General features: G+C 40.4%; 1 protein-coding gene across 1 annotated transcript in view; it reads left to right on the forward strand.

Annotated features, from left to right (window-relative positions):
- Positions 1-25,756, forward strand: part of nudcd1 (NudC domain containing 1) — a 58,108-nt gene that overhangs the window by 23,753 nt on the left and 8,599 nt on the right. Inside the window, exons 6-8 of the mRNA XM_085395658.1 lie at positions 4,054-4,261; positions 15,166-15,310; positions 17,416-17,541. Of these exons, the coding sequence (XP_085251784.1) occupies positions 4,054-4,261; positions 15,166-15,310; positions 17,416-17,541 (479 nt within the window). The remainder of the gene's footprint in view (positions 1-4,053; positions 4,262-15,165; positions 15,311-17,415; positions 17,542-25,756) is intronic.

Here is a 25,756-nt window from a genome sequence, read left to right on the forward strand (position 1 = left end):
TGTGTGTGTGTGTGTGTGTGTGTGTGTGTGTGTGTGTGTGTGTGTGTGTGTGTGTGTGTGTGTGTGCAATTAGCAGTACTTTGCTGCTTGTCAATTTGAAATGGTATGAAGTGGTATTATTCCTTAACACTGGTTAAGGATGTTCTCTGCATATAAAAGTTATGTAAGTAGTAGGAGGAGAGATCAGAGGGAGACTCTCGACCTTGGAAATAGATTCGTTTAAGGATAGGAGGTTAACCTTAACCTCAACCTCATTTGTCAAACCAGAGACAAAACATACATCAAAGTGAAGGAGTCAGGCTTTTGACAATATTTAGCATTTTTCCCTCTGATTTTATTTGACCTGTCGAGGCCGCCTGTACTTTCAGAAATCAAACGTTTTCCTGAGCACGCTGAAAGTATTTTAAAGCATCAAACCTTCTTATATTTCTGAACCAGGACCACTCAGCTGCTCTTAAATGTCCCACCATCCAGGTTCAGTACTAGAGGGCTTTTACTGTTTTAGCTCCTGTGCTCAGTAACTCTAATGCCCATTACCGCCAGGTCAGCTTTGCCTGTCCCATATTTTAAAAAATATTTTTAAGAACCTGCCTTTATAGACTTATATTTCTTTCCTCGTCTTTTGCAGAGCATGTGGTTTCTGTAAAGACTTTTGAGGTGCTGTTTTAAGAAGCGCTCTAAAAAGACCTGCGATAAACAATGATCAGTTTGACTAGAAGCAGTATTTCCTTTAGTTTTCTCACTTTTATTCATATTTTGCCAAACTAATGTGGTGATAGCCACAAAATTAAATTGGATGTGGGTAATTTCTTAGTTTTCTCAGTAAGTGAAATGAGGCGGGCTGTGTGAGTGATCAGGTTGCTGTACTTTGCTGCTTTTTAAATACCTGGCAGCTGCATTACAGAAAAGTGGAAACCTTTCACCTGAGGTAACAGACAAAACAGGATAAAAGCTGCAGCCTGAAAGAAAATATTGCGTAAATCTCCTGTTGGATCAGCAACAGATGAAAAGGAGTCAAAGGGACTTTATTTTAGAAATAAAGTCTTGAAAACACCATTCAAGGACAAGGCTGCAAACAGATTTATGACGGGATTGTTTGTGCCATTTATGATTATGTTCTCAGAAGCCAAAGTCATTTTATCAAGCATCTGTGAACTTTTAGAGGAGAATCTAAAGAACAACATGATGCCTGCTGCTCATCTATTCTCCAACAAGGCTTTTAACAAACATTGCCTCTTTATGACTTACACTTTATTCAGAGTACATCTGTTCTGAGCATTACTGCCGATGCTGGTTACGCTCCCCGTGACGACTCGTGTTATGTTTCATTATAGCATACCACACAGCACAGGCGTCGTCATAGCTGAAGGAAAGGAAAGATTTGATGTGTGCTGAGTCAGAGGCAGCAGAAAGTTGGCTCGTGGGGAATGGTGAGAACAGGCTGGAGCGGAAACGTGGTCGTCATGGTTGTGAAAAAAGCCTTCAAAGAAAGCAGTTCGGTGCCTCAGCTTCCTCATATTACCATAATGTACATTACGCTCTAATTATAATTGACTCCTTTTACTTGTTGCGTAAATACTCTAATTGAAATTGAAAAATAAATCTGGATCTGTATTAAAATACGCTATTAGTGCTAATGGATAATCATTTGATTTATGTGGCAGGCTCTTTCATTCGAGTAAGAGCAGCGCTTCATTGATAAAAGCTTGTATTAGCATAGCAATACTGAGGCATTGAAGAAATCATGAGTCAGCATCTGGCTTGAAACCATATCAAAGCTGCTAGCTTGGCAAGTGAACGTTGCACTAAATTTAAGTGAATTACTTTATTGCATTTTATTGTCACTGGAAAACAAATGCTTCCAACATAGAAGGAGTAACGCTCGTAGAATCCAGGCTTAAAGAAGTCGGTTCCTTTGGTTACAAGCAGGGAGGAACAGACACGGATGTAAAAGTGAGAATGGGCAAACCAAGAGCTGCATTCTTACAGCTAGAGAACATCTGGAACTCAATAATTCCACTGTGGAATCAGTATTTCTCTACAGTGCAAAATTTTGGAGGGTATGTAAAGATAAGATACATACCTTTATCAACAGCTGCCTAAGGAAAATTTTAACCTCCTAGGACCTGGGTCCACATATGTGGACATCACATTTTGGGTTGTCTAGACCAAAATACTAAATTTTGCTCTATAAGGGCCTGATATCCACTTGTTCTTATTTTTCTCAGAAAGAAAAATCAGGTAAAAAAACAAAACGTAATTCTTTGTTTTTACATTCATCAGGTTCCAAACAGCCCAAATAGCAAAGAGAAATTAAAAATGCATGCCATGAAAGAGTTTGGGTCTTAGGAGGTTAAAGATCTACTGGCATAACAACATCTTCAGTTAAGACTAGGGGGGAAAAGTGAAGCAACTATCTGTAGAAGAAGAGATAAGAAGATGGAGATGGATAAGAGATACGGTGAGGAAACCAGGCCACTGGACCACCAGATGTGGTTTTGTGGAATCTGCAAGGGAGGAGGAGCAAAAGAAGCAGGCCAAAGATTACACTGCAAAGAGATAAATATGAGGCCTGTTTTACGGATGACAGTCGCAAGAATGTCGCTGTAATTTAGTTCTTCCTCCATCATTTATGATAAATATGGTAAAATTCTTTCCTTCATGTGATCCATTTATATAAAATCACTCTGAGGCTGTTGAGGGTAGCTGTTCTGTTAAAACACTACACATACAGAGGACAGAAAACTATGTTTTCTGTGTTGATTCTCCAAAGCCACATACTGGTTTATACTCTTACTTTGTAATTTTAGGGGCAATAGGGTAATTTGGCAAAATTGAACTGTAACACAGGAGTGTGGACTTCTGTGTAACTGATTCTGTCTTGTTAATTATAACTTGTTATTTAAAGAGGCTCCTTTTGAATTTCTGCTAGATCATGATGTTAAAATAATGCCAAAAACATCTGCTTTTATAAGTAAAGAATCTAATAAGGGATGCATACAGTCATGTGAAAACTCTTAACAGCTCTGTAATAAACTGAGTGTGCCCCACTGTTCAGTAGTTAGGGCTGCTAAAGGGAGTCAGTTAGTGCTTCTACTACCTTAAAGTAATTGTTCCAGTAAGCTTTGTTGATGAGGAATTTTGGTCCACTCTTCTTTACAACATTGCTTCAGTTCATTGAGGTTTTCGGAGTCACGGTTCAGCCACAGCAGTTGCATGGACGCCAGCCAGTTCAGCGGCTTCATTCTTTTGTTTTTTAGCCATCATGGTGTGAATTTGCTGTTGTGCTTGAGCTCATTGTCATGTTGCATGACCCATTTTAGACCAAATTATATCTTTTCTATTTTATTAATCTAAACGATTATAGAATACTTATGTATATCGGTCCATATATACTCTGTCTCCTCCTTAACAGGTGGATCAGTCTAAACAAAAAACAATGATGGACAGCAATTATTAAAATCTATATGTTTTTTAAAAAGATTTATTATTTAAAAAAATTGCCCAACTATCAATAGCCCACTAGTTCATTATAAAAAATGATCGTTTAAAACTTTCTGTTGATCCACCAGTTGATTCATTTACATTTTTTGTTTGTGGCCGATGTTTTGTCCCAATATAGCAGAACGTAACATGCAAAACAACTTTTTTGTTGTAGTATAATTTAGTTTTCCTGTTAATAATGCAAAAGTTGAAGGGTTTTTTTGTTGTTGTTGCATAAACTAAACGTTGAAATAATTAGAAAATAAATAGATGCTTGTTTGGTTTACTCATCTCACTTGAAATTTGTAGGTTTTAATAATTCAATACATTAAAATTCAGCATACGAATTGCCTTAATAGCTTCGCTGTGAGCTCATTCGTGGTCATCCCCACTTGCGCTATGATGATCCATTTATTTTAATGGTCTCCTATCTGCAGTTGACTGAATATTCAAAAGTAATTTCCTTCAATGTCTGCACTCTATCAGATCTTTTATGTATGACTCAGAGACAGCTGGCTCAGGACGATCATTAACTTCAGCACCACACATTTCTTTCCCCTTTGAATTCAGATCCCATTTACTTTTGGCAGCAGACGACCGAGGACGTCACACTGTGTGTGCGCATGCCCGAGGGTATCACCAAAGAGGGGGTGCAGTTCAGGCTGACGGCAGACAACATGACCATTGGAGTTCAGGGTTTCCCTCCACTGCTGGAAGGCCAGCTGTTTGCATCTGTAGACCCCGAGGCCAGCGCCTGGATCATCAAAAATGACAAAAGGTTTGCAGTCTGAAATGTGGAGTGTTGATGAAGTTGGATTATTTTTTTTCTTCATTATATTTTGGAGTTGAAATCGTAGGATAAAAACAGTACCGTAACACGGCGCTATTTCCATCGTTGTTCCTCTGCTCGCCATTTCCCCGCCTCTCTACAACATATTAGTTAACTTCTGTTCACTTCACCATCATTCAATTAAAAACTGCCACAGACTCATGAAGGTGTCACTTGGCAATGAAAAAGGTTAGAATACGTACATGCTCTAATAAAAATAAAATGATAAGTAATACAATATATAGTGGCATCAATACTTTTTCCCACCTCTGCAGTAGATTACAGAAATATCTCACATACTATATATAAACCTGCACACAATAAATCTCTGCACAGTCGTCATCTTCATGAATGAAATATTGAATGTGTACAAGATTAATGCAGCACTCTGGGGATTTGAGAAGCCTGAAACATGTTATGAGTTTGGATGTTGAGTCAGAAACTCTAACCATCCGGGGATCGGTGAATTAAGAATTAATGAATTAAGCTTTTAAAAATTGATTGATTTAATTTTTTTTGCTTTAGAAAGAAAGAATTAAATTCCTTAAATTGTTCCTGCCACTTATTTAATATTAAATGTGTTAATGGTGTTTTAAATCAAATGTGTTTATGTGCCAATACAAACATCAGAGAGAGAGAGGCAGCATTTCATTGGTGAATTTTGTCTTGAGAGTCAATATATTTATAAACATTATTAACAGGATTGATTCATTATAGGTTTTTATAGTTAGCGCCTCAGCACGTGTATATGCTTTTAAAGCACACTAATACCATATGCTTACCAACTACTTTATTAGGTATACCTGTTCAACTGCTCATTAATGCAAATGTCTTATCAGCCAATCAAATGACAGCACTCATTACATTTAGGCTTGCAGAAATCGTCAAGACGATTTACTGAAGTTGAAACTGAGCATCAGGGTGGGGAAGAAAGGTGAGTTAAGTGACTTTGAGCAGGGCATGGTGCCAGAGGGGCTTGCCTGCATATTTCACACACTGCTGAGATGGGTTTTTGCTGCACGACCATTTCCAGGGTTTACAGAGAATAGTGTGCAAAATAAAAAATAGCCAGTGAGCAGCAGTGCTCTGGGAGAAAATGCCTTATTTATGCCAGAGGTCAGAGGGAAATGGCTAATCTGCCTCAAGTTGACAGGAAAGCAACAGTAACTCATATAACTGCTCGTTACAACCAAAGTGTGCAGAGAACATGGAGGAACTGACAGCGCATTGCGCCTTGAAGCAGATGGGCTACAACAGCAGAAGACCACACCAGGTGCCACAACTGTCTCATAAGAACAAAGAACTGAGGCTACATTTCACATTGACTCACCAAAATTTTATAGAAGACAATTTTTTTTAATGCTAGGGTCAGGCCCAGCATGCATATTATATATTGTGATTTTAGCTATTGGTGGAGAATATGCTTAATCTACTGAGCAGCATGGTGTAGCACAGCGGTCCCCAACCTTTTTTGCGCCATGGACCGGTTTAATGTGAGACAATATTTTCACAGATTGGCCTTTAAGGTGTCGCGGATAATTACAACAAAATAAAATGATACGACCAAGACAAAAACTGTGGTGTTTTGTAAATATAATAATGAACATGAATTCACTGGGTAATTGTGTAAATTTATTAGCAGCGTCCATTGAGAGTAACATCCTCCTCTCTGCCCCTTAATATTCTCTGGTCGCTATGGTAACGCGTAAATATTTCTTTCAAAATAAGACACACAACTACAACACGGGAAAAGATCCAACGATAAAAACCCTGAAAACCATAAATTTAACACCCAAGCCTCAACTCGGCGCAGCTCTGATGACATCAACATGTTTACGGAAGCGGTTGTGGGATTTATCGGGAAACTAGCGGACGACACAGCAGAAAGAACTATCATCCGAACGTTTCCCAACCAGAAGCCGTGGGTGGATAAAAACATCCGCGACGCTCTGAGATCACGCACCGCTGCCTACAATGAAGGGCTTGTCTCCGGTAATATGGACCTATACAAGGCTGCGTCCTACAACGTGCGCAGCGCGGTCCGAAAGGCAAAGCGGAGCTACGGGGAAAAACTAGAGTCACAGCTACGACAGTGCGACTCTAGGAGCCTGTGGAAAGGACTGCGGACTATAACGGACTATAAACGACCAGCTTCTTCAATGATGAATGCAGATGCTTCACTGGCTGATGAGCTGAACACGTTTTATGCTCGCTTCGACGCCGCAGCAATTAAAACAACAAACGGCTGTGCGCGCTCGGAGTGCACCAGTGAAGAAAATGCATTCGTCATCACAGAGCATGCCGTGAGGAACACCTTCAGGAGGGTGAACACCAGGAAGGCAGCAGGACCAGATGCAATCCCTGGCCGGGTCCTTAGAGCCTGCGCTGATCAACTAGCACCGGTGTTCACGGAGATCTTCAACCTCTCCCTGGCCCAAGCTGTGGTTCCCACGTGCTTCAAACAGTCCATTATTGTCCCTGTTCCAAAGAAACAACAGCCCGCTTGCCACAATGACTACCGTCCAGTAGCACTGACTTCAATTGTGATGAAGTGTTTTGAAAGACTGATGAGAGATCACATCACTTCACTTCCTCCCACCATCGACTCACTTCAGTTTGCTTACCGGACTAATCGTTCCACAGACGATGCCATATCTCACCTGCTCCACACATCCCTGAGTCACCTGGACACTGGCAGAGGGAATTATGTTAGGATGCTGTTCGTGGACTACAGTTCAGCATTCAACACAATAATTCCCTCTAAGCTTTTCACCAAGTTGACGGATCTAGGACTCAGCTCATCACTGTGTCAGTGGATCCTCAACTTCCTCACAGACAGACCCCAATCAGTGAGGGTAGGAAAACAAGTCTCCCCCTCCATCTCACTCAGCACTGGAGTGCCTCAGGGCTGTGTTTTAAGCCCCCTGCTGTACTCACTGTACACTTATGACTGTGTAGCCACATCCGACACCACCTCCATTGTCAAGTTTGCTGACGACACTGCTGTTGTGGGCCTGATCTCCGACAACATCGAGACGGCCTACCTGGAGGAGATTAGGAACCTGGAGACCTGGTGCCAGGAGAATAACCTCCTCCTAAACATCAGCAAGACTAAGGAGCTGATCGTGGACTTCACTACAAAGCAGGCGAGGAATTACAAACCCCTCATCATCAGTGGCACGCCAGTGGAGAGAGTGGACAGTTTCCGATACCTGGGTGTCCACATCACTCAGGATCTGTCATGGTCCTGTCACATCAACACCCTGGTTAAGAAAGCCCGTCAGCGTCTCTTCTTCCTCAGAAGACTTAGAGACTTCCATCTGCCACTGAAGGTGCTCAAGAACTTCTACTCCTGCACCATCGAGAGCGTCCTGACGTCAAACATCTGCACCTGGTTTGGGAACAGCACCAAGCAGGACAGACGAGATCTGCAAAGGGTGGTGCGCTCGGCAGAACGCATCATTCAATCAGAGCTCCCTGACCTGCTGTCCATCTACACCAAGCGGTGCAAGTCCAAAGCTAGGAAGATTATGATGGACCTCTCCCATCCCAACAATGGACTCTTCTCACTGTTGAGGTCTGGGAAGCGCTTCCGCTCCCTTAAGGCCAAAACAGAGAGAATGAAGAGGAGCTTCTTCCCCCAGGCTATTCGGGGCCTGAACCAGGTGTAGGACTGGACTCTCCCAACACATCACTATAAGACTGGACTCTCACACACGTCACCACACGCACCACCACACATTTCCTATAATCCTATAATTCCTATAATTTATAATCCTTATCTTTATAATCTCTTCTGCTATTTGCACATTCTTTACTGTAAATTCCTAAGTTAATTTGTAAATTTTTATAGTAAATTGTAAATATTGTAAAACTTTTCTTCTGTCATTTAATGGTCGGGCATTGTACAGCTACAAGCATTTCACCCCCATGTCATACTGTGTATGGTTGTGTGTGTGTGTGACAAATAAAATTTGAATTTGAATTTGAATTTGAACTCTCGCGGTCTGGTACCAAAGCGGTCTGTGGCCTGGGAGTTGGGGACCGCTGGTGTAGTACACAATAAAGAAATTCAGGACTGGAAAAGTTATTTGTCACGATGATGTCTGGAAACATAATATATTTTGTTTATTATGGTTATAAGTCTCAATTCAGTGTATGATGTTTCATTTTTGCGCTATTTTATATATATTTTAAAGAAGAATAAGATGTTAAATGTTATGAAACCAACTGAAACTTTCAGTGTTACATAAGTTCAGTCTGCTTTGAAGGCTACAAGTGAACAGATGAAACCAAAGAGAAAAACTCCCTTTGTCATAAACTGCTCTGCAGTATCATAGTGTGACACCAGCATAGATGAGTGAAATGTACAGTAATGCAATTTTCTTCTTTCTCACACTTCTGGGGTTGCCATTGGCCCAAAAGCACCACTTTGAGATCCTGGGGTATAACATATATAACAAATGTAACATAAACATGATCTAATCCATGTATTGCATAGAAAATTGTCTTTCAGTTGCTTTTTGGGCTTTATTTTCAGTTTTCTTTATACAACACTGAATCACATTATGTGGGATTTTTTTGACAGTGTTTAGCAGACTCACTGAGTGTTATTATATCTTCGGTGACCCCGCTAGCTGTGCTTTCAGGGTCAGTAGCTCCTGCTTATGTGTTTCAAGGCAAATTGAATTAAATTGAATTGAAATTGCTTCTAGGTAATGAGCCTGGCTTTGAGTTATTCAAGAATATTTATTTATTAATAAATTGGGGCCGCTGGGAAAGAGGCACCTTGAATTGGACAAACTTCTGCATGCAGACCTGTAAGCAGAGCTTTCACAAAAGTGTCGGATAAGGAAAGCAGGACTAAACTCAGGCAGGAAGTAGTGAAACGCTGACACTCACTTAAAATATTCTTGGTCAGTGAAGACCTGGGGCCAAGCCTTCCAATCTCTCTTGCGGCAAAATATTCTTCCACCCGCGTGTTACTGTTTGAGTTATGACTGACAGTAAAAAAAGAAAAGAAAAGAAAAGTGACTCCTATCAGTGCAGGAGTACACGATGTCCACATGTTGTCTAGTTTCCCAATTGTCATCCTCAACAAGCGAGCTGGATCACATTTGTTATCTTGAAGCCACAAAAGGCTTTACGGAGCTTTTCTCAGAAATCAGACTTCCCATCCATCCATCCATCTTCATCCGCTTTATCCGAGGCCGGATCGCGGGGGCAGCAGCTTAAGCAAAGAGGCCCAGACCTCCCTCTCCCCAGCCACCTCCTCCAGCTTATCCGAGGGAACACCAAGGCGTTCCCAGGCCAGCCGAGAGATATAATCTCTCCAGCATGTCCTGGGTCTGCCCCGGGGCCTCCTCCCGGTGGGACATGCCCGGAACACCTCACCCAGGAGGCGCCCAGGGGGCATCCTTGTCAGATGCCCGAACCACCTCAGCTGGCTCCTTTCGATGTGGAGGAGCAGCGGCTCTACTCTGAGCCCCTCCCGGATGGCCGAACTTCTCACCCTATCTCAAAGGGAGAGGCCAGCCACCCTTCGGAGGAAGCTCATTTCCACCGCTTGTATCTGCGATCTCGTTCTTTCAGTCACTACCCACAGCTCGTGGCCATAGGTGAGGGTAGGGACGTAGATCGACCGGTAAATTGAGAGCTTCGCTTTTACACTCAGCTCCCTCTTCACCACGACGGACTGGTGCAGCGTCTGCATTACTGCAGCTGCAGCCCCAATCCGTCTGTCGATCTCCGGCTCCCTTCTCCCATCACTCGCGAACAAGACCCCGAGATACTTGAACTCCTCCACTTGGGGCAGGAACTCATCCTTGACCCGGAGTGGGCACTCCACCCTTTTCCGGCTGAGAACCATGGTCTCAGATTTGGAGGTGCTGATCCTCATTCCCGTTCCCGTTTAAATTAAACTAATTTAAACTTGACTAAGGGTATTGTAACATCTTCCGTCCATCATTTGACAAACACAAACTTCATCCACTATGATTCAGTCAGTGCTGAATACTTTTCATATAAATTGGCTCTGCTGATCCAGTACTCAATATGAGTTGAGTCACATCCTCTGGTATAAAACCTTTTATTTTTATTACCATCTTTGCTTCCTGTTCCTTCAATACAAGTCCTCCAGTGCTCCATTCAGTGTGAAACCACGTTACACAGTCTATTTCTGATAATCCTTGATAACTTTAAAGGCTCTTGTATCTGAGAGGCAGGGAGTATGAATGCATTTGTCTGTCTGTCTGTCTTTGTTGTGTCCAGAGAAAAAAAACAAAACTAAATCATGGAGGTGAATGTGAGAAGCTATCATTTTATTTTGTATTCTCTAAGCCTGATTATCTCTCAGAGATACATTTTACCATCAGTGTCACTTTCTTTTATTCTGTGTGTGTGAGGTTGGGATGAAGTTCATATCCGGAAGTTCTTCTGAGCTCGGAATATCTTACAGAAATCGCACCTCTGTCGGCAGTGCTGACTGTTGTCCGTAACAGTTTATGGTAGACAACAAAATACACAGTTTATTTGTTTCCTGTTTTAAAAAAATGTGAAATTGTATTTTTGTTTCTTTGCAGACTGAATTTTAATTATTGTATTTAATGCAAATACCTGAAAACACCCCCCCAATTGTTCTTCCATTGTTTCGATTGAACATTTTCTCAGTACTAGTGTGTTATACGCTTCATAGACAGACAGCTGAGCACCATTTTTCTTCCATGTGCCCTGAAGTGAATTAAGAAGCTGCCTTTTTTGTCTCTTTTATATCTTCTCATTGTTGCCCAAATATAGACTGATTTCATAACATTCAGCAATACAATAGAGTAAGAATGAGACTGGAGTCTGAAGGCCAGAGAGAAGCTGCAGTGTGCGCACACAGATGAACGCTGTAGAAAGTTCACTATTTTTATCAGTAAAATCAGAATAGAGGGAGTGATGTCATTCAGAAAACCGAGGCAGATCTCTTCATGAGGTACATTGTGCTATATTACGCTTGGATTCAGTGAGTGAGCAATGATAAAGTGGACCATGGTTAGCAATATCTTACTGAAACCTAGGTCTCTTATATACAGAAAGCATTTAGTTTGCAGGCTTTTCATGTATTGTTGGTAGAAGGCAAATTGTTGTTGGTCCACACTTTTGAGTTATGCGGACATTCATGGGTTTTCTTGTTTTGATTATCTTTGCATTATAGTTCTGTATTGTTGAGATTCTGGTCTTTTGTTTTCTTTATGTTCTGGTTGTCTGTGCGTTAAATTACTGGGACGTTGTTTATACCCTTTTTGCATCCCCATTCTCTTCCCTCTGCGTCCATGTTTTGCCTTCTGTCTCTGGTTTCTGCCTTGCCTGCCTCACAGCAGAACCTATCAGATTAAAATTAACCTTCACTTGGCTGAGGTGACAGCAGTGGTGACATCAGCTGTGAGCAGAAGGTCTTCTTGCTTTTCAACTAAACAGCTTCAAACTTGTCTTTAGAGATGCTTGTATCCTGGAAAGGCTCATCCTGGACCAGCTGCGACCCATAGTAAGACCACATCTGGATCCCCTTCAGTTCGCTTATCAGCCTCGTCTCGGAACAGAGGACGCCATCATCTACCTGCTCAATCGTGTCTACACCCATCTGGACCAGCCGGCGAGCACTGTGAGGGTCATGTTTTTTGACTTTTCCAGTGCTTTCAACACCATCAGGCCGACCCTCCTGGGTGATAAGTTAGCAGCGATGCAGGTGGATGCTTCTCTGGTGTCCTGGATTGTTGATTACCTGACAGGAAGACCACAATATGTACGTCTCCCACAGTGTGTGTCTGACAAGGTGATTAGCAACACAGGGGCACCACAGGGGACTGTCCTCTCCCCCTTCCTCTTCACCCTCTACACCACAGACTTCAGCCACTGCACAGAGACCTGCCATCTTCAGAAGTTTTCTGATGACTCTGCGGTGGTTGGATGCATCAGCAGGGATGATGAGACAGAGTACCGGGCTGTGGTCGACTCCTTTGTCACGTGGTGTGAGCAGAATCATCTGCAGCTCAACGTGGCAAAGACCAAGGAACTGATCGTGGACTTCAGGAAGACCAGGAAACACTGTTTCAATCCAGGGGGTCAGTGTTGACATTGTGGAGGACTATAAATACCTTGGAGTACACATTGACAATAAACTGGACTGGGCTAAAAACACCACAGCACTTTACAGGAAGGGCCAGAGTCGTCTCTATTTTTTGAGGCGACTGAGGTCCTTCAACATCTGCCAGAAAATGCTGAGGATTTTCTATGAGTCTGTGGTGGCCAGTGCGATCCTCTATGCTGTTGCATGCTGGGGGAGCAGGCTGAGGGTCGCAGATGCCAACAGACTTAATAAACTGATCCGTAAGGCCAGCAATGTTGTGGGGATGGAGCTGGACTCCCTCAAGGTGGTGTCGGAGAGGCGGATGCTGTCCAAGATAAAGACAATGTTGGATAACACCTCCCACCCACTCCATGACATGTTGGTCAGTCACAGGAGCTCGTTCAGTGAGAGACTGAGATTACCGAAAAGCACCACTGAACGACACAGGAAATCATTCCTGCCTGTGGCCATCTCCCTGTACAACGCATCCACTTAACACACTGTTTGCTGCTACAACTACACATGTTTCTTTTCCAAATATTTATTTATAAGTGACTTATGTATGTATGTATGTATGTATATATATATGTATATATTGTACTATTCTTAGTTAGCGTATTGTCTGTCTTGTCTTAATGTTGGTTTAAAATGGAGCACTGTAACAAAAAATAATTTCCCCCAGGGATCAATAAAGTATTCTGATTCTGATTCTGATAATTGCCAGCTTCTGTTACTTCACTGTCTCTGATATATTTAATTAACATTGCATAATGTTGCTGCTGACTGAAAACGATTTGGTTGACATGCTCATTGAACTGATGACCATCACTGTGTTTTGACACTGTTAAGCTGCATGTTGTGAAATGTGAAACTTTACAATCACTCTGTGCACCATTTATACCAGTGACCGGCGGTAATTTCATTACAAGGAAACACGATTACACACCAACGTAGTTCATTATGCTGCATTTGCTTAAAAGAAAAAAGCACGTAGTACTTTGCAGTGACTGTGGAGCCTCGGTGCTGTGAAAAAGCATTTGCCCCCTTCATTATTATTATTATTATTATTATTATTATTATTATTATTATTATTATTATTATTATTTCATATTTTTCATACTTTAGAAAAATGTAAATATTAGGCAGAGATAAATGGTAAATGGACTGATTCCTATATAGCACTTTTCTACTCTCCCGGAGTACTCAAAGCGCCCTATACAACATACCACATTCACCCAATCATCGATTAGGGTTTAGGATTAGGGTTAGTATCTTGCCCAAGGATACTTGACATGCAGACTGGAGGAGCCAGGGATAGAACCACAAACCTCCGACCAGTAGATGATCTGCTCTACCTCCTGAGCTACAGCCACCCCAGATAACACAAGTAAATATAAAATGCAGTTTTGAAAAGAGCCATCCGTCTATTATCGCCCACAGGGTATCACAGGGCTAACACATAGAGACCGACAACCATTCACACCTATGGGCAATTTAGAATGATCAGTTAACCTCAACCCACGCATGTGCATGTCACTGGACTGTGGGAGGAAGCCGGAGTACCCAGAGAGAACCAACGCAAATATGGGGAGAACATGCAAACTCCATACAGAAAGGCTCCGGCCAGGTGGTGAAGTCGAACTCAGGACCTTCTTGCTGTTAGGCAACAGTGCTAATCACCGCTCCACGATGCTGCCCGATTTTTAAATAATAATTTCCTTTATTAAGGTGTTTATTATAGATTTTAAGTGTAAATGGACAAAATTGAAACCGAAATGTTTATTTTATTCTTAGTAATAAATAAGTATGCAGAAACAATTTGTGCTGCATTTGATTTTAATACATTAGCTGCTAGAGTTACAAGCTTTTTGTTTGAATTTGATAGTAAACATTAAAGCTTTGTCAAACATATTGGAGAAGTGGCCCAGCTATTGTTTATTATTGATCCTGATCAATCTGCCACTCATTTTCTCTTTCTTTATTATCTAGTCTTGTCAAAAGTTTGAAATAAATCTCTAAAATATTCAGCTTGAAATCGTGTAAGAAAAGTAGCAAATGAGAGCAGCCGGACAACTCACCCAAAGCTGGAAATTCCCACCACATGAATTAAATTGCATTAATTGAGTTCCTGGATTAATTATTTCAAAAAACTCAAAATACACCTCAAACTAAGGCTTTATGATGTTGCAGTTATTTTGATTTATTGTAAATTTAGTCTTAATTTCAGTCATTCCATTGAAAGGACAGAGACGATCTTTTTACGAGAAGTAATACTGCAGCTTCTTAATGATATTAGGATAGGAGTTGGTAACATTCCAGTTTTTCTCCTTGATGTATTCTGCAGCACAGCCTCAGACACTTCTTGCTTCAGAGAAAGACGATTCATGTCAAAACTGTTTCTGCCCGTCTCAATCTTTCCAAGCCTTTCTATGACCTTTGTCATCATCACTGGAAATTAGCCTATTAAGCTGCTACTGATTGGATGTTTACTCATTGATTGCATCATTTTCATCCAAAGTACTATAAATACTCTGCAGGCTCTCAGATAGTTTCTTAAATTGTGGAAGAAGAACTTGCAGCTTAAACCATCTTGTGTAATTTAGAAAATCGCTTAGTGAGCTTTCTGAAGCTGCCTGTTTGCACATTATGTGCTTAAATGTAATGCTATTTCATCGACAGCCCTTTTGCTAATGAGTAATACATGTATGATTTGTAATTTTGTATTCTCCGACTCTGTCCCCAGCCTGGAGGTGACCCTGCAGAAGCGTGGTGAGGGGCCCATGTGGCCGGAGCTGGTGATGGGCGACAAGAGAGGGGAGTATGTGATGAGTGATGAGCAGGCCGCCCTCATTCATGAAAGACTGACTCACCTTACCTCTGAAGACTTGGTGAGGCTCACTCTTCACATTACACTGATTAAATCCAGTGCTAAATATAATGAGAAACATCTTTTATCTGTACAACCAATATTCTAAATGACTAGCCCCATCCTGTCCAGTTTCTGTATATTTTTATTATGTATATTTTTTAATGACAGCAAATTAAAATTAAAGACGGGAGTGGTGGTATGAAACACATACATATGAAAATGAATGAATGAACTGAAGAAGCTTCTCTGATGAGAGGTGAAACATCCTCAAAAAATGTAAAGAAGTCCAGTCATTTTTCTTTCCAAGCTCCTTAGAATACAAAGTATGAAAGAAACTTTGTATTTTTATATACTTTTAATTCAAAGTTGACATTGCAGGATTGCATTGAAGTAAAACAAAATCCCTCCATCCCACGAGCAAGAAGAATTAGACTTAAAATATCTGTGACATAGAGCTTATTGGATATGATGTTATTAAAGAGCCATAGATTTATTAAGCTGCTGGAAATATTCTTTAGAGATCTTGGTTCATGTTGACATGGGTATACCACAGGCCAACAGGCACCATGATGAAGATTCAGCCAAATACCTTTCAGAAGTTAAAACAGGCGCTGAAAAGCCAGTTGGCAGGAATAAGATCCAAACTATCAGTACATGCACACTATTGGTCATCAGAAACCCAGCTGGAGTAATACTGATGTTAAGACAGGAAAATTCCTCACAATGCCTGGACGTCTCCAGTGTTGAGTGAGTGAGTGTTAGAGATGATTTACCATCCACAGGTGGAGGAGGTGGGTGACATGAAATGGTAAATGGCCTGTATTTATATAGCGCTTTACTAGTCCCTAAGGACCCCAAAGCGCTTTAAATATCCAGTCATCCACCCATTCACACGCACACACACACATTCACACACTGGTGATGGCAAGCTACATTGTAGCCACAGCCACCCTGGGGCGCACTGACAGAGGCGAGGCTGCCAGACACTGGCGCCACCGGGCCCTCTGACCACCACCAGTAGGCAACGGGTGAAGTGTCTTGCCCAAGGACACAACGACCGAGACTGTCCAAGCTGGGGCTCGAACCGGCAACCTTCCGATTACAAGGCGAACTCCCAACTCTTGAGCCCCGATCGAACATTCTACCAGTGGCTAGAAAAGGCCAGGTTAAAAGACAGCAAAGAGGCTCCAATCATGGCAGCACATTTACCAGATCCATAGAGGCAGAAGTTTACCACAGCTAGCATGATCCAAGATGGAGGCTGTGCAAAATGTAGTTATTAATTACATTATTATATTTTAGGCATTAAAAATATAATTTCAACTGAAGAGTTTGCATGTACTATACTGGCAGATTACAGAAATACAAAAATGGTTTTACTGCTATACTATATGATTGAAATATAAAGATATTATAGGTTTTTTTAAACCATCGTAATGGTAAAAGTGTAGTTTCATGACAACTTAAACTTATTCAAGGATAACTGGGAAGTTATCAATGAGATGTGTTTTTTTTAATGTTCCTGATAAGTAAGTTATTCCTCATGTTACAACAATACTCTTGTAAACATCAATTTCCTTTAAAGCTGTCTTTTTCTCTGATTTGTCACACTGCCACATATTATATACTTGTGTTTTATATATATAGTGCATACGTATTAAAATAGATGGGTAGAGAGGGTTTCTTGGTATAGAAGGTGTGGGAAAATCTTTAAGCAGTTTATATTCACCCGACCCTCTGTGTGGTTAAATCACTCAGCAGTATGTGTTTAAAATATTGGCTTTGCTTTCTTTGGAGGTTTTCTCATGACCTCTCTTACATTTCTTCTTTCTTTTAACATCCCCTCCTCCCCTAAGGTCTCCCATCTCTGCTCCCTTCCTCTTCAGCTGCTCTGAGCCCTCTTCCTCTGGACGACTTGTACACATCGTAGCTCTCTAGTTTTCAAGAGTCGCTCACAGTTGCCTGTTCATCAGCATTTTTAGGCAGCTCCTCTCTAATCCTCGCCCTTCGTTAGTATCGTCTGGGTCCACTTGAGACTCTTGGTGCTAGCTCTGCCTTTTACATGTTAATAAATGCAAAGCAAGTGTAACCATGGCCTCTGTCTTGCTTTCTTTTTTTGTCCAGAATGGAAACCCTGACAGGGACAAGCCCCCTTGTAACTCTCAGGAGCTGGAGGACTGCGATGGGTTTCCTGAAGACAGCTTTAGCCTCACACACTTTGATGAGCAGTCACTCAAGCCCACTCAGGTGGTGAGTATCCTTTCTCTTCTTCACCGGTAAACACTTTGAGTCTCCAGCTCTTCAATTCTGAGCCCTCAGATTTAACATTTCCAGACAGCTGTCACCTCTGTCCATCCGTTATTTCCTTCAAGCACACTGTTAGCTACCTGATGCTTTGTGTGAGCATGTTTGTATTCAGCGTCTGCCCCGGTGAATGAGCTGTTGTTGGCATTGCCCTTTAACAAGGCACTTGATCAGAGAGCACCACAAAGGCCCACTGAAGAAGAACAGGCACACCTACTTCATCACTCATCCTCGTGATATGAATAGTAAGAAGGTGAAACGTTGTACCTGATGGCTATTCTTATAAACCTGTGTGTGCACAATATATTCATCAAGGAGCAACATGGCTCCACGTTGGGTGGTCAAGTGGTTAGAGGCACTGTGCATCGCTGACAAATGGATCTGATCTCATGTGCTGCATCAAAGTGCAGATTTGCTTTCTGATGTCTGAGATCTTTGCTTTCATTTTCCTGTCATTTTTTTCTGGTTGTTTCAGGGGATTTTATATTGTTGTTCAGATCACAGCTGAGTCATATATTGACTTTTTCCTTTTGTATGGACAACGATGTGGACTTGTCACCAGAGAGATTGATGGTATCTGTCCACTGAATATAAAACACTTTGGATCACTAGGGCGCCTTTTGTCAAAACCCAGACAGTCTTTAGGGAGAATCAATTTTAGCATTAGCATTTTGATAATGGTGTATGCCAGAAAAGTCTTTCTTTTCTTGCTGTCTCATGTTTTTTAACCTTGAGTGAGGCAGCTGCTATGTGTCTTCATATCAGTTCTATTTGGAAAGTTAGAAAGTGTGATTGTGTATATAATAGTTAAACAAAAGAGATGAAATTCTTTTCATTTATCTATAGAAAGCTTGAAGTATGGAGTGCTTTGAGTGCTCAGGCAGAGTAGAAGGTAAGAAAGATCCAGTCCATTTAAAATTTGAAGTGTAAAACAAACCAGAAACCAAATGTTGATCTTAAAATTAAAAGTTGAGCCTCGCTGACCGCAGTCATCATATTTTGAAATGCACAGTTTTTACTTTGAAAGTGAACGGTCACCCTTCACAGTTTGCATCGCATTTTTGAAGTTCACCAGCACTCTGAGAGTAGATGGAGACTAGATGTTTCTAGATGAGTCGATGTCTTTCATGCAAACTATTGTCATCCGTGGGAATCTGCTAGCAACCAAAACAATTGTAAGGAGGTTTTCGGTGCAGGACTACATCCTTTTTAGGACTAATTTCACCTCGGGACTACCAGCAACCAGTTGCAAATCAGTCACATGGGTCACCGAGTTTTGTGGCTACTTTTTATCCTTTTTAAACATTTGTAACATGTGTTAAATAATGTTTTTACTGCACTCTTCCAACAGAAGGTTTGTAAAGCTGCACACTGAAATATCATCCCTATATTATTTGCATTTTTTTTGCTTCTTGAATGCGTTCAGTTTGCATGACGAGAAATTAGCAACTTTGTCTTTGTTGTCCATTATTCGCCCCAAGGTGAAAAACGGACGTCACAGTTTGCAGTTTCTTTAGAACAACATCTATTTTAGTTGATTCACAGTTGATAAGGAAAGAAAGGATTTAATGGGTTTTGCATTTGTATTTTAAGGACATGCCAAGTATGCTTTCACATTTATAAAAAAAAACCCAACAACATCCTATTGCACACTCCACTCGATGACGTGTTTGTAAAAGCAGCAGTTTCAACCTCACTTCTGAAGGAGCATAACTGGATGTTTGTCTTCCACCAGCCCGGATACTGTATATAGCCAATTGCAAAAGCTCTATTCATGTGTGAATATTAGACCACAGTACATCCGCCACTGATGTTCCCTTTTCACTTTTCTGTGTTTCGTTTGGGCAAAATAATTCCTGTGTTCATAATGAAAAATTCCCCGTCACAAAAACTCTGTAAAATTGAAGCCTTTCATTATTTAATGAAAGCCTAATAACAACTAGTGAGTGTCCAGTACAGTGTTTCTGCTCAGACTGTGATGAAGGGCTAAATAGGAATAAAAGCCCTTTAATGTTTCTCCCTTCATTTACTCTGCAAATAGTACAACCAGGCAACCTGCAGCTCTTAAATAAGTTTGATTGTAGTTGTTTCTGTTCCATCAGTCTTTTGAAGGAAGGCTAAATCTGTGTGTTTGTGTGTGTGTGTGTGTGTGTGTGTGTGTGTACATGGATGCGTGAGCGTGTCTGTGTACAGGATTTCATCCAGGAAGCCTTACTTTTCCATTCTTTGGCTCCGTACCTCATTTTATCCACCTTAATGCTTCAGCCGCCTGCCTGCCCACTAGGATACCTGACCTTTTTCAGAAAGCCTTTTAGCTTAAAATTTGGGCTCCTCCTATTAATTTGCCACCTTTGACTGTGTGTTTGTCTGCGGTTCTGATCCCACCTGAAAAAGATGAAGAATGGTTTTTGTGTGCTTTCCTCAGATGGAGGCTGAGTCACATCTACTTTGGACACCTGTAATGGATTTTGCAGCCGTGCTTATCTCAGCATCATGTAAGCTGTGCAGCAGGATCAGAAAGTATTTTATGATATCATTTGTTACCATAAAATGATAATTGGATTGAAACGTTTTCAGACATTTAAGTTATAAGATATATTTGAATGTTCTGAGAATGGGTGTTTTGCTTTTTCTTGTGAAAAAGTTTTCTGTTTGTTGATGGCAGTCTGTCAGCGCTTCGTCTGTTCAGAGCTCTTCTACGCTCTTTGTTGCTGTTAAATTTGCCAGCAATTTCCTGCTTGGATGAGGTAGAGTTATTACGAACAGTCCGACCTTTGAATGTCATACTGTTATGACTTTATGTCTGGAAGGGAACTCAGTTTAACCCTGTTGGGGTTAGTATAAGATTGCTAAAATGTTCAGAAACGAGCAAATTTCTGCAAATTTCTATATGTTAACATCCTGGCCATGACTGCCTGTGAACCCTTCCTAATGCAGTCAACATCACAGTCACTAAGTGCAAATATGGGCTTTTAAGGAGCGACAGAAGCCAGTTCTCATTAGAAAGCGAGTGCACTGCATTTATGATGAGACAAAACAATGATGACATTGTGAAACAGACTACCGCACTGTTATTTATTATATTTTATCTTGGTTCCTCAGCTATTACATCAAAGGCAACTTAAATTTAATAATTTTAAACAAATTCTGCCAGAACCGTTATGACTTATAATTTACAAACAATAAATAAATAATTAAAGTAGAGAGCTGTCTTATCTAAGACACAATGGGAAATTCACATTGTTCTGACCTTCTAATCCTTTCATTTAGACTGGTACTGGTCGTGCAGTTTAATTTATAATTTGTTAGACTTGTAAAAATTCTTTCTTCCAAACACTATCACATTTTTTATTTGTTACAAATTCAGCAAATATCTTCAGCTGATTCCAAGTATTGAACTTGTATATAGTAGGTGTTCACTGGAATAGTTTACAAAGACACCTTCACAACATCTAATCAAGTTAGGAACACTCTCAGAAAGACAGGTGTGTCATTCTCAAGGTTTACAATCAAGATTGGACGACTGTGTACCTTGTATTTTCGTGTATTTCATTACAGCAACGAGGAAATCACTGTGAAACAGCTACAAAACTTAACTTTTTTTTATTTCAATTGGCCCGAGAGGCAGTGTAGAGGTGCTTAATTTCAGTGTGAAGATACAAATGTGGTGCGAAGCTGGCATCTGTTCAGGTGTTGCATTGTCGACCAGGACAGGTGTGATTCTACAAACTAGTCATCTGACAATTGCAGAGCACAAAGAGCTTCCCTGAACTGCAGTTTGTTTTTGGGGGGGTTTGATCAATGGGTATTACAACACAAACACGCACAATCACTGGGAGAGACATCCCAGCCTCCTCAGGTGGAGGTAGAGTCACACATTTATGATATGCAATTTCCTAAACAAAGGCTTTGATTTTACACTCTGGTTATAACTGAAGGTCATATTTGACTGCCCTTTGGTGCAGCTGGCTCCCTTGCTGTCAAACAAAACACTTGGATGGTTTTTAAAAGATAAAATTGAGTGTCTCGGGCTGATTATAGTGTAAGTAAACAACGCTTTGTCCTCTCTCTGTAAAGGCGAGTGAGCAGCAGCCTTCTAAGAGCGTGACGGCAGCAGTGATGAGAGGGAGTTGGCATTTCAGCTGTTATAACAGACATCTGGCCCCTGCATACAGATGCATTTTTTCCCCTTTTCTGCAATACCAAGTTCCCACTTCCTGTCATCATCTATAAACCATTTGATTAAAAATAAAACAGCTTTTACTGACAGGTTTTTTTGCTTTTTTTGAAAATGTTAGCAGGTATGAGTAATTATTAAGTACTTTTCTATACAGGCTTCAGTGGCAGTACCTTGCATTGTGCATATATTATGCAACCGCTATATAATATACCTAAAAATGTCTTAACTCACAGACTGGCTTATTTACGCAGCTTTTTAACCATGTCATGGTCTTTCTCTTGAAGTTAAAAGCAGTGATTGAGCACTGAGATACAGATCAAAGGTCTCTGAACTGGATGTTTTCAACCTTAAGAATAACCAAAACTTGGGAGAGCAATTAAATTAAAGCTAAAATTACATATTTTGATTGCCTATGTTTAGGGTTGATGTCATCACGGTGACAATTGAGACCTCAAAGGGTTAAGGAAGCAGCAGTATGTGTGAGGAAAAAGGCTTGGATTGGTTTCTGGATGAAATCTCTGACAGAACCAACCACAGGGTGGGTGGCTGTCGACTATTTGGAGTGAAAAGAGAGCAGAATGAATAGATGAGTATTGTGCAATGACAAACCCACACTGGGCAGGTTGTAGGCGCGAGTGACTGCAGAACAAAAACATGTTGCTCTGCATCCAAAAGATACAGTACCTGCACTACCTCTATGTACAGTTATGGTTCAGGTAAAAAAGAACAAAGAGGAAAAAGTATGAGGTGCTGTAAAGAGAAGACCAAATGTTAATGCCAAATAGTGCTTCCACCAACATGTTCTAATCCTGGTACATAATATAATGTGATGTTTTCAGATGCCACCTGCATCTCCCCAGTATGCATAAGGTTTCCTTTGGGATCAGTGCCTTTGATGCACTGGCATCAGCGGTATTTGCTTATAAGAGATAACATTTTAGTCTTAAGTAGCATGTATATCGAGCAGGAGACCGTGGTTTGCTTTTTTGCTTCTTTTTCATTTGTTTTGTTTCACACTAAATGTAGGCAATAAATACTTGGATCATGATTTGGAGTAAAATCATCTCTCTTGATGGGAAGTTGGGATTGACAGTCAAGAATTGGGAGTGACACAAAAGGAGGCCTGCTGTGTAACTGAGTTATGCTTGCAGATGTGACAAAAATGGCATTTGTTGACATTGCAGGAAGGCGAACTAGTTGATTCTACAGAGGAGGAGCCCGATAGTTGAAGGCTAAGTTCTGCTCTGTTGCCATAATATGGTGCTATGAGATATTTAAGATATGATGGAGCTTGGTCATTAAGGGAGAAGGGTTTTATTTTGTATTCTGGATTTTACAAAAAGTTAGTGAAGAGATGCTTAAATGGAGAAATATGATTTTGTAGTCCCAGTGTTTTGGATCAACTGAAGGCTTTTCACAGAGCTATGGTGACATCATGATGAAATGAAAGGGTAATACCTCAGCCTAGAAATAAAGAATAATTAAACAAGTCATCCATTTTTTTTTTATTAATTTATTTTATTGAAGACACATTTTTCATTGTGTTTTCATTCATAAGATCCTGATTGGTGCATACATGCATGACATCAGCTGAACCCTGCTCACTTCAAACTGATCAGAACAATAAAAATGGAGAGTGTGTCTTTTTGAGGAATTTCCACTGTAGCAATACACAGGCCATTTTTTTTAAAGTTATGTTTAACTTAAAAAATGCCAAGTTCAGTTTATAAGCCTTCATCAGGGAGGTTGTTTCTTTTAGATTACACATGAAAACTAATGCATTTTAAATGTCGTTTGAAAGTAAGTGCCTTGGAATACTTGTATATATTCTATATAAACTTCTCCTTTCCAAAGAGCATCTCAAACAAAAACGATCTGAATGCATAAAGCACTTCTCTTTAGGTCCATTTAAGCAGTATGTATTGTGGCAACTTAACCACCCCCGGTTCTTAATCATATTCAGTGGCCTTAATGCCTTTTTTTAATGCATTTTCTTATGTGCACGTTCTGTGGAGATGCAGGAAAACTGACGTAAGATGAAGGAAGAAAAGATGAGACAGTGAGACATTCACCTTATTCTTTCCTATACTGTTGCTGCATTAGATTGAACCTTTCCTACTGACAGACAAAAGTCCTCTGTTTCTTTAAGAGCTCCGCCTGTTCTTTTACATTTTTTTTTATCACTCTCAGTTGTGAATATTGTATCTCCGTGTTGAAGCTAATACAGGAATTAGCAGGAATTCTGGATTCAGAAGGATAATCCACTGCTCCCTTCAGTTAAATCCTTCTTATTCAATAAAGGCTTTGTGAAGAAGCTAAAGTAGAATACAATACAAAATACAATACAATACTAATACAATCACTATTTCTATAATCTTTTTAGTGTCACTCTGTTTACTTTTTGTCTGGGTTTAAATTGCCACAGCTTGTAAGGTGAGACCTGAACCCCCTGCAGAGAAAGGTGTTTGTGAAAATAATGCAATAAAAGGCTTAAGATTGTTTTTCTGTTTTTTGTTTTTTTCCTTTCCTGGAAACAAGCAGCAGAATATTAGTATTCTGAAAATAGTTTTATTTACCTCATCCACACGTAGGTAGTTTTATGTACAATAATCATGCTAAGAACAGGCAAAAACAGGTTCGCCTACAGTGCTTAACAAATATATGAGACCACATGTAATAAAAAACAAGAAAACAGATTTTTAAAAATCTTTAAAAAAAAATGATGCTATTTATTAGGCAAATAGCAAACTGAGTTCACATTTTTAAACCCAAATTTTATTCGGGTCCCTAGAAATCAGTCAAGCATGTTAAACCACTGGGACTAATTTTTATGTTCTGGGATGCAAGTAAATGTCTGTAATTTGGCATCTGAATGAAAAAATAATGTGCTATTTGAAATTCATGGATAATAACAATAATTATATTTTAGTTACAAAAAAGTAATTTCAATCAAAGAGCTACAGAAACAGAACTTAATTTTTGATAATTACCAGTACTGTTAATTTATGGCAGCTGTTGCATAAACCTTACAGTGTGTGGTTATGTGATTAATTTTTTAAGGACTTACCATTAGCTAACTTCTAACTCTGGTCTAAAAAATGTTTCTTTGATTCATATATTAAAAGCCACAGGTGGTAGTGATCCTACCAGGCATGTAATTTGTATGCAGAAACCCTGGATGTTGGTATGTCAGTATTAGTCAGCAGAGCCAGTATTGAGCCAATGTAGTGCTAATTGTCACTTTTATAGTTTAATACAGCTGAAACTGCGTTTAACGGTGATGTTTTCAAATGTGAAGCATGTATTGGTATGCAGTGGTACTGTTTTATAGCAGAGATTACTCAGTATCTTATCACAGGCTTTCTTTTTTATATGTCTAGGCCTGAATAGGTCATTGTTCCTCTGACTCCCTGTTGAAGTCTTTCATCAGATGTAGTCACGCTGACTGCTTACTTACTACAAGATCCATGGTAGTAACATTAAATGGTTTATAGGGAGAGGGAGAACTAATCAATGAGATCACATGCAGTAACCTTCAAATTAATGAAACCTGCACTCGTCCTCCTCTGGCAGCTCACAAACTTGTGATTTAAGTCAATTTAATTTGGTACACTTATTTGTATTTCCACTGTTTGTTTCGTATTCACTAGTCATGTCACAGGGCAGGCAGTGGCATCATTATCAGTCACCTCCCCCACATAAACACACACAGAGGCTGTACCAAAGCCTCACACTCCAAGTCAACCACAACTGGCAAGAAAATGAGTTTTAGAGAGGAGAGATGACGGCTTCCTAAATGGCTCTTCATTGTTTGCTACAATCATCCACCAGCTTATGAGCTGGTTTATGCAGCGTTTTGAATGCTTGTCAAAAGTGTATTGAGATGGGGAGGACAACGCCGCCTGACAGCCTCTGAGACAAGTTGGCAGTTTTCATCAAGTGAGGAATCAGTGTGAACAGTCAGATGCCGAAAAGGAGTTA

This window comes from Rhamphochromis longiceps, linkage group LG22 (assembly GCF_057381845.1).
Source record: "Rhamphochromis longiceps isolate RC_006_pf linkage group LG22, R_longiceps_female_GT1.1, whole genome shotgun sequence".
In the NCBI taxonomy this organism is placed as follows: domain Eukaryota; kingdom Metazoa; phylum Chordata; class Actinopteri; order Cichliformes; family Cichlidae; genus Rhamphochromis; species Rhamphochromis longiceps.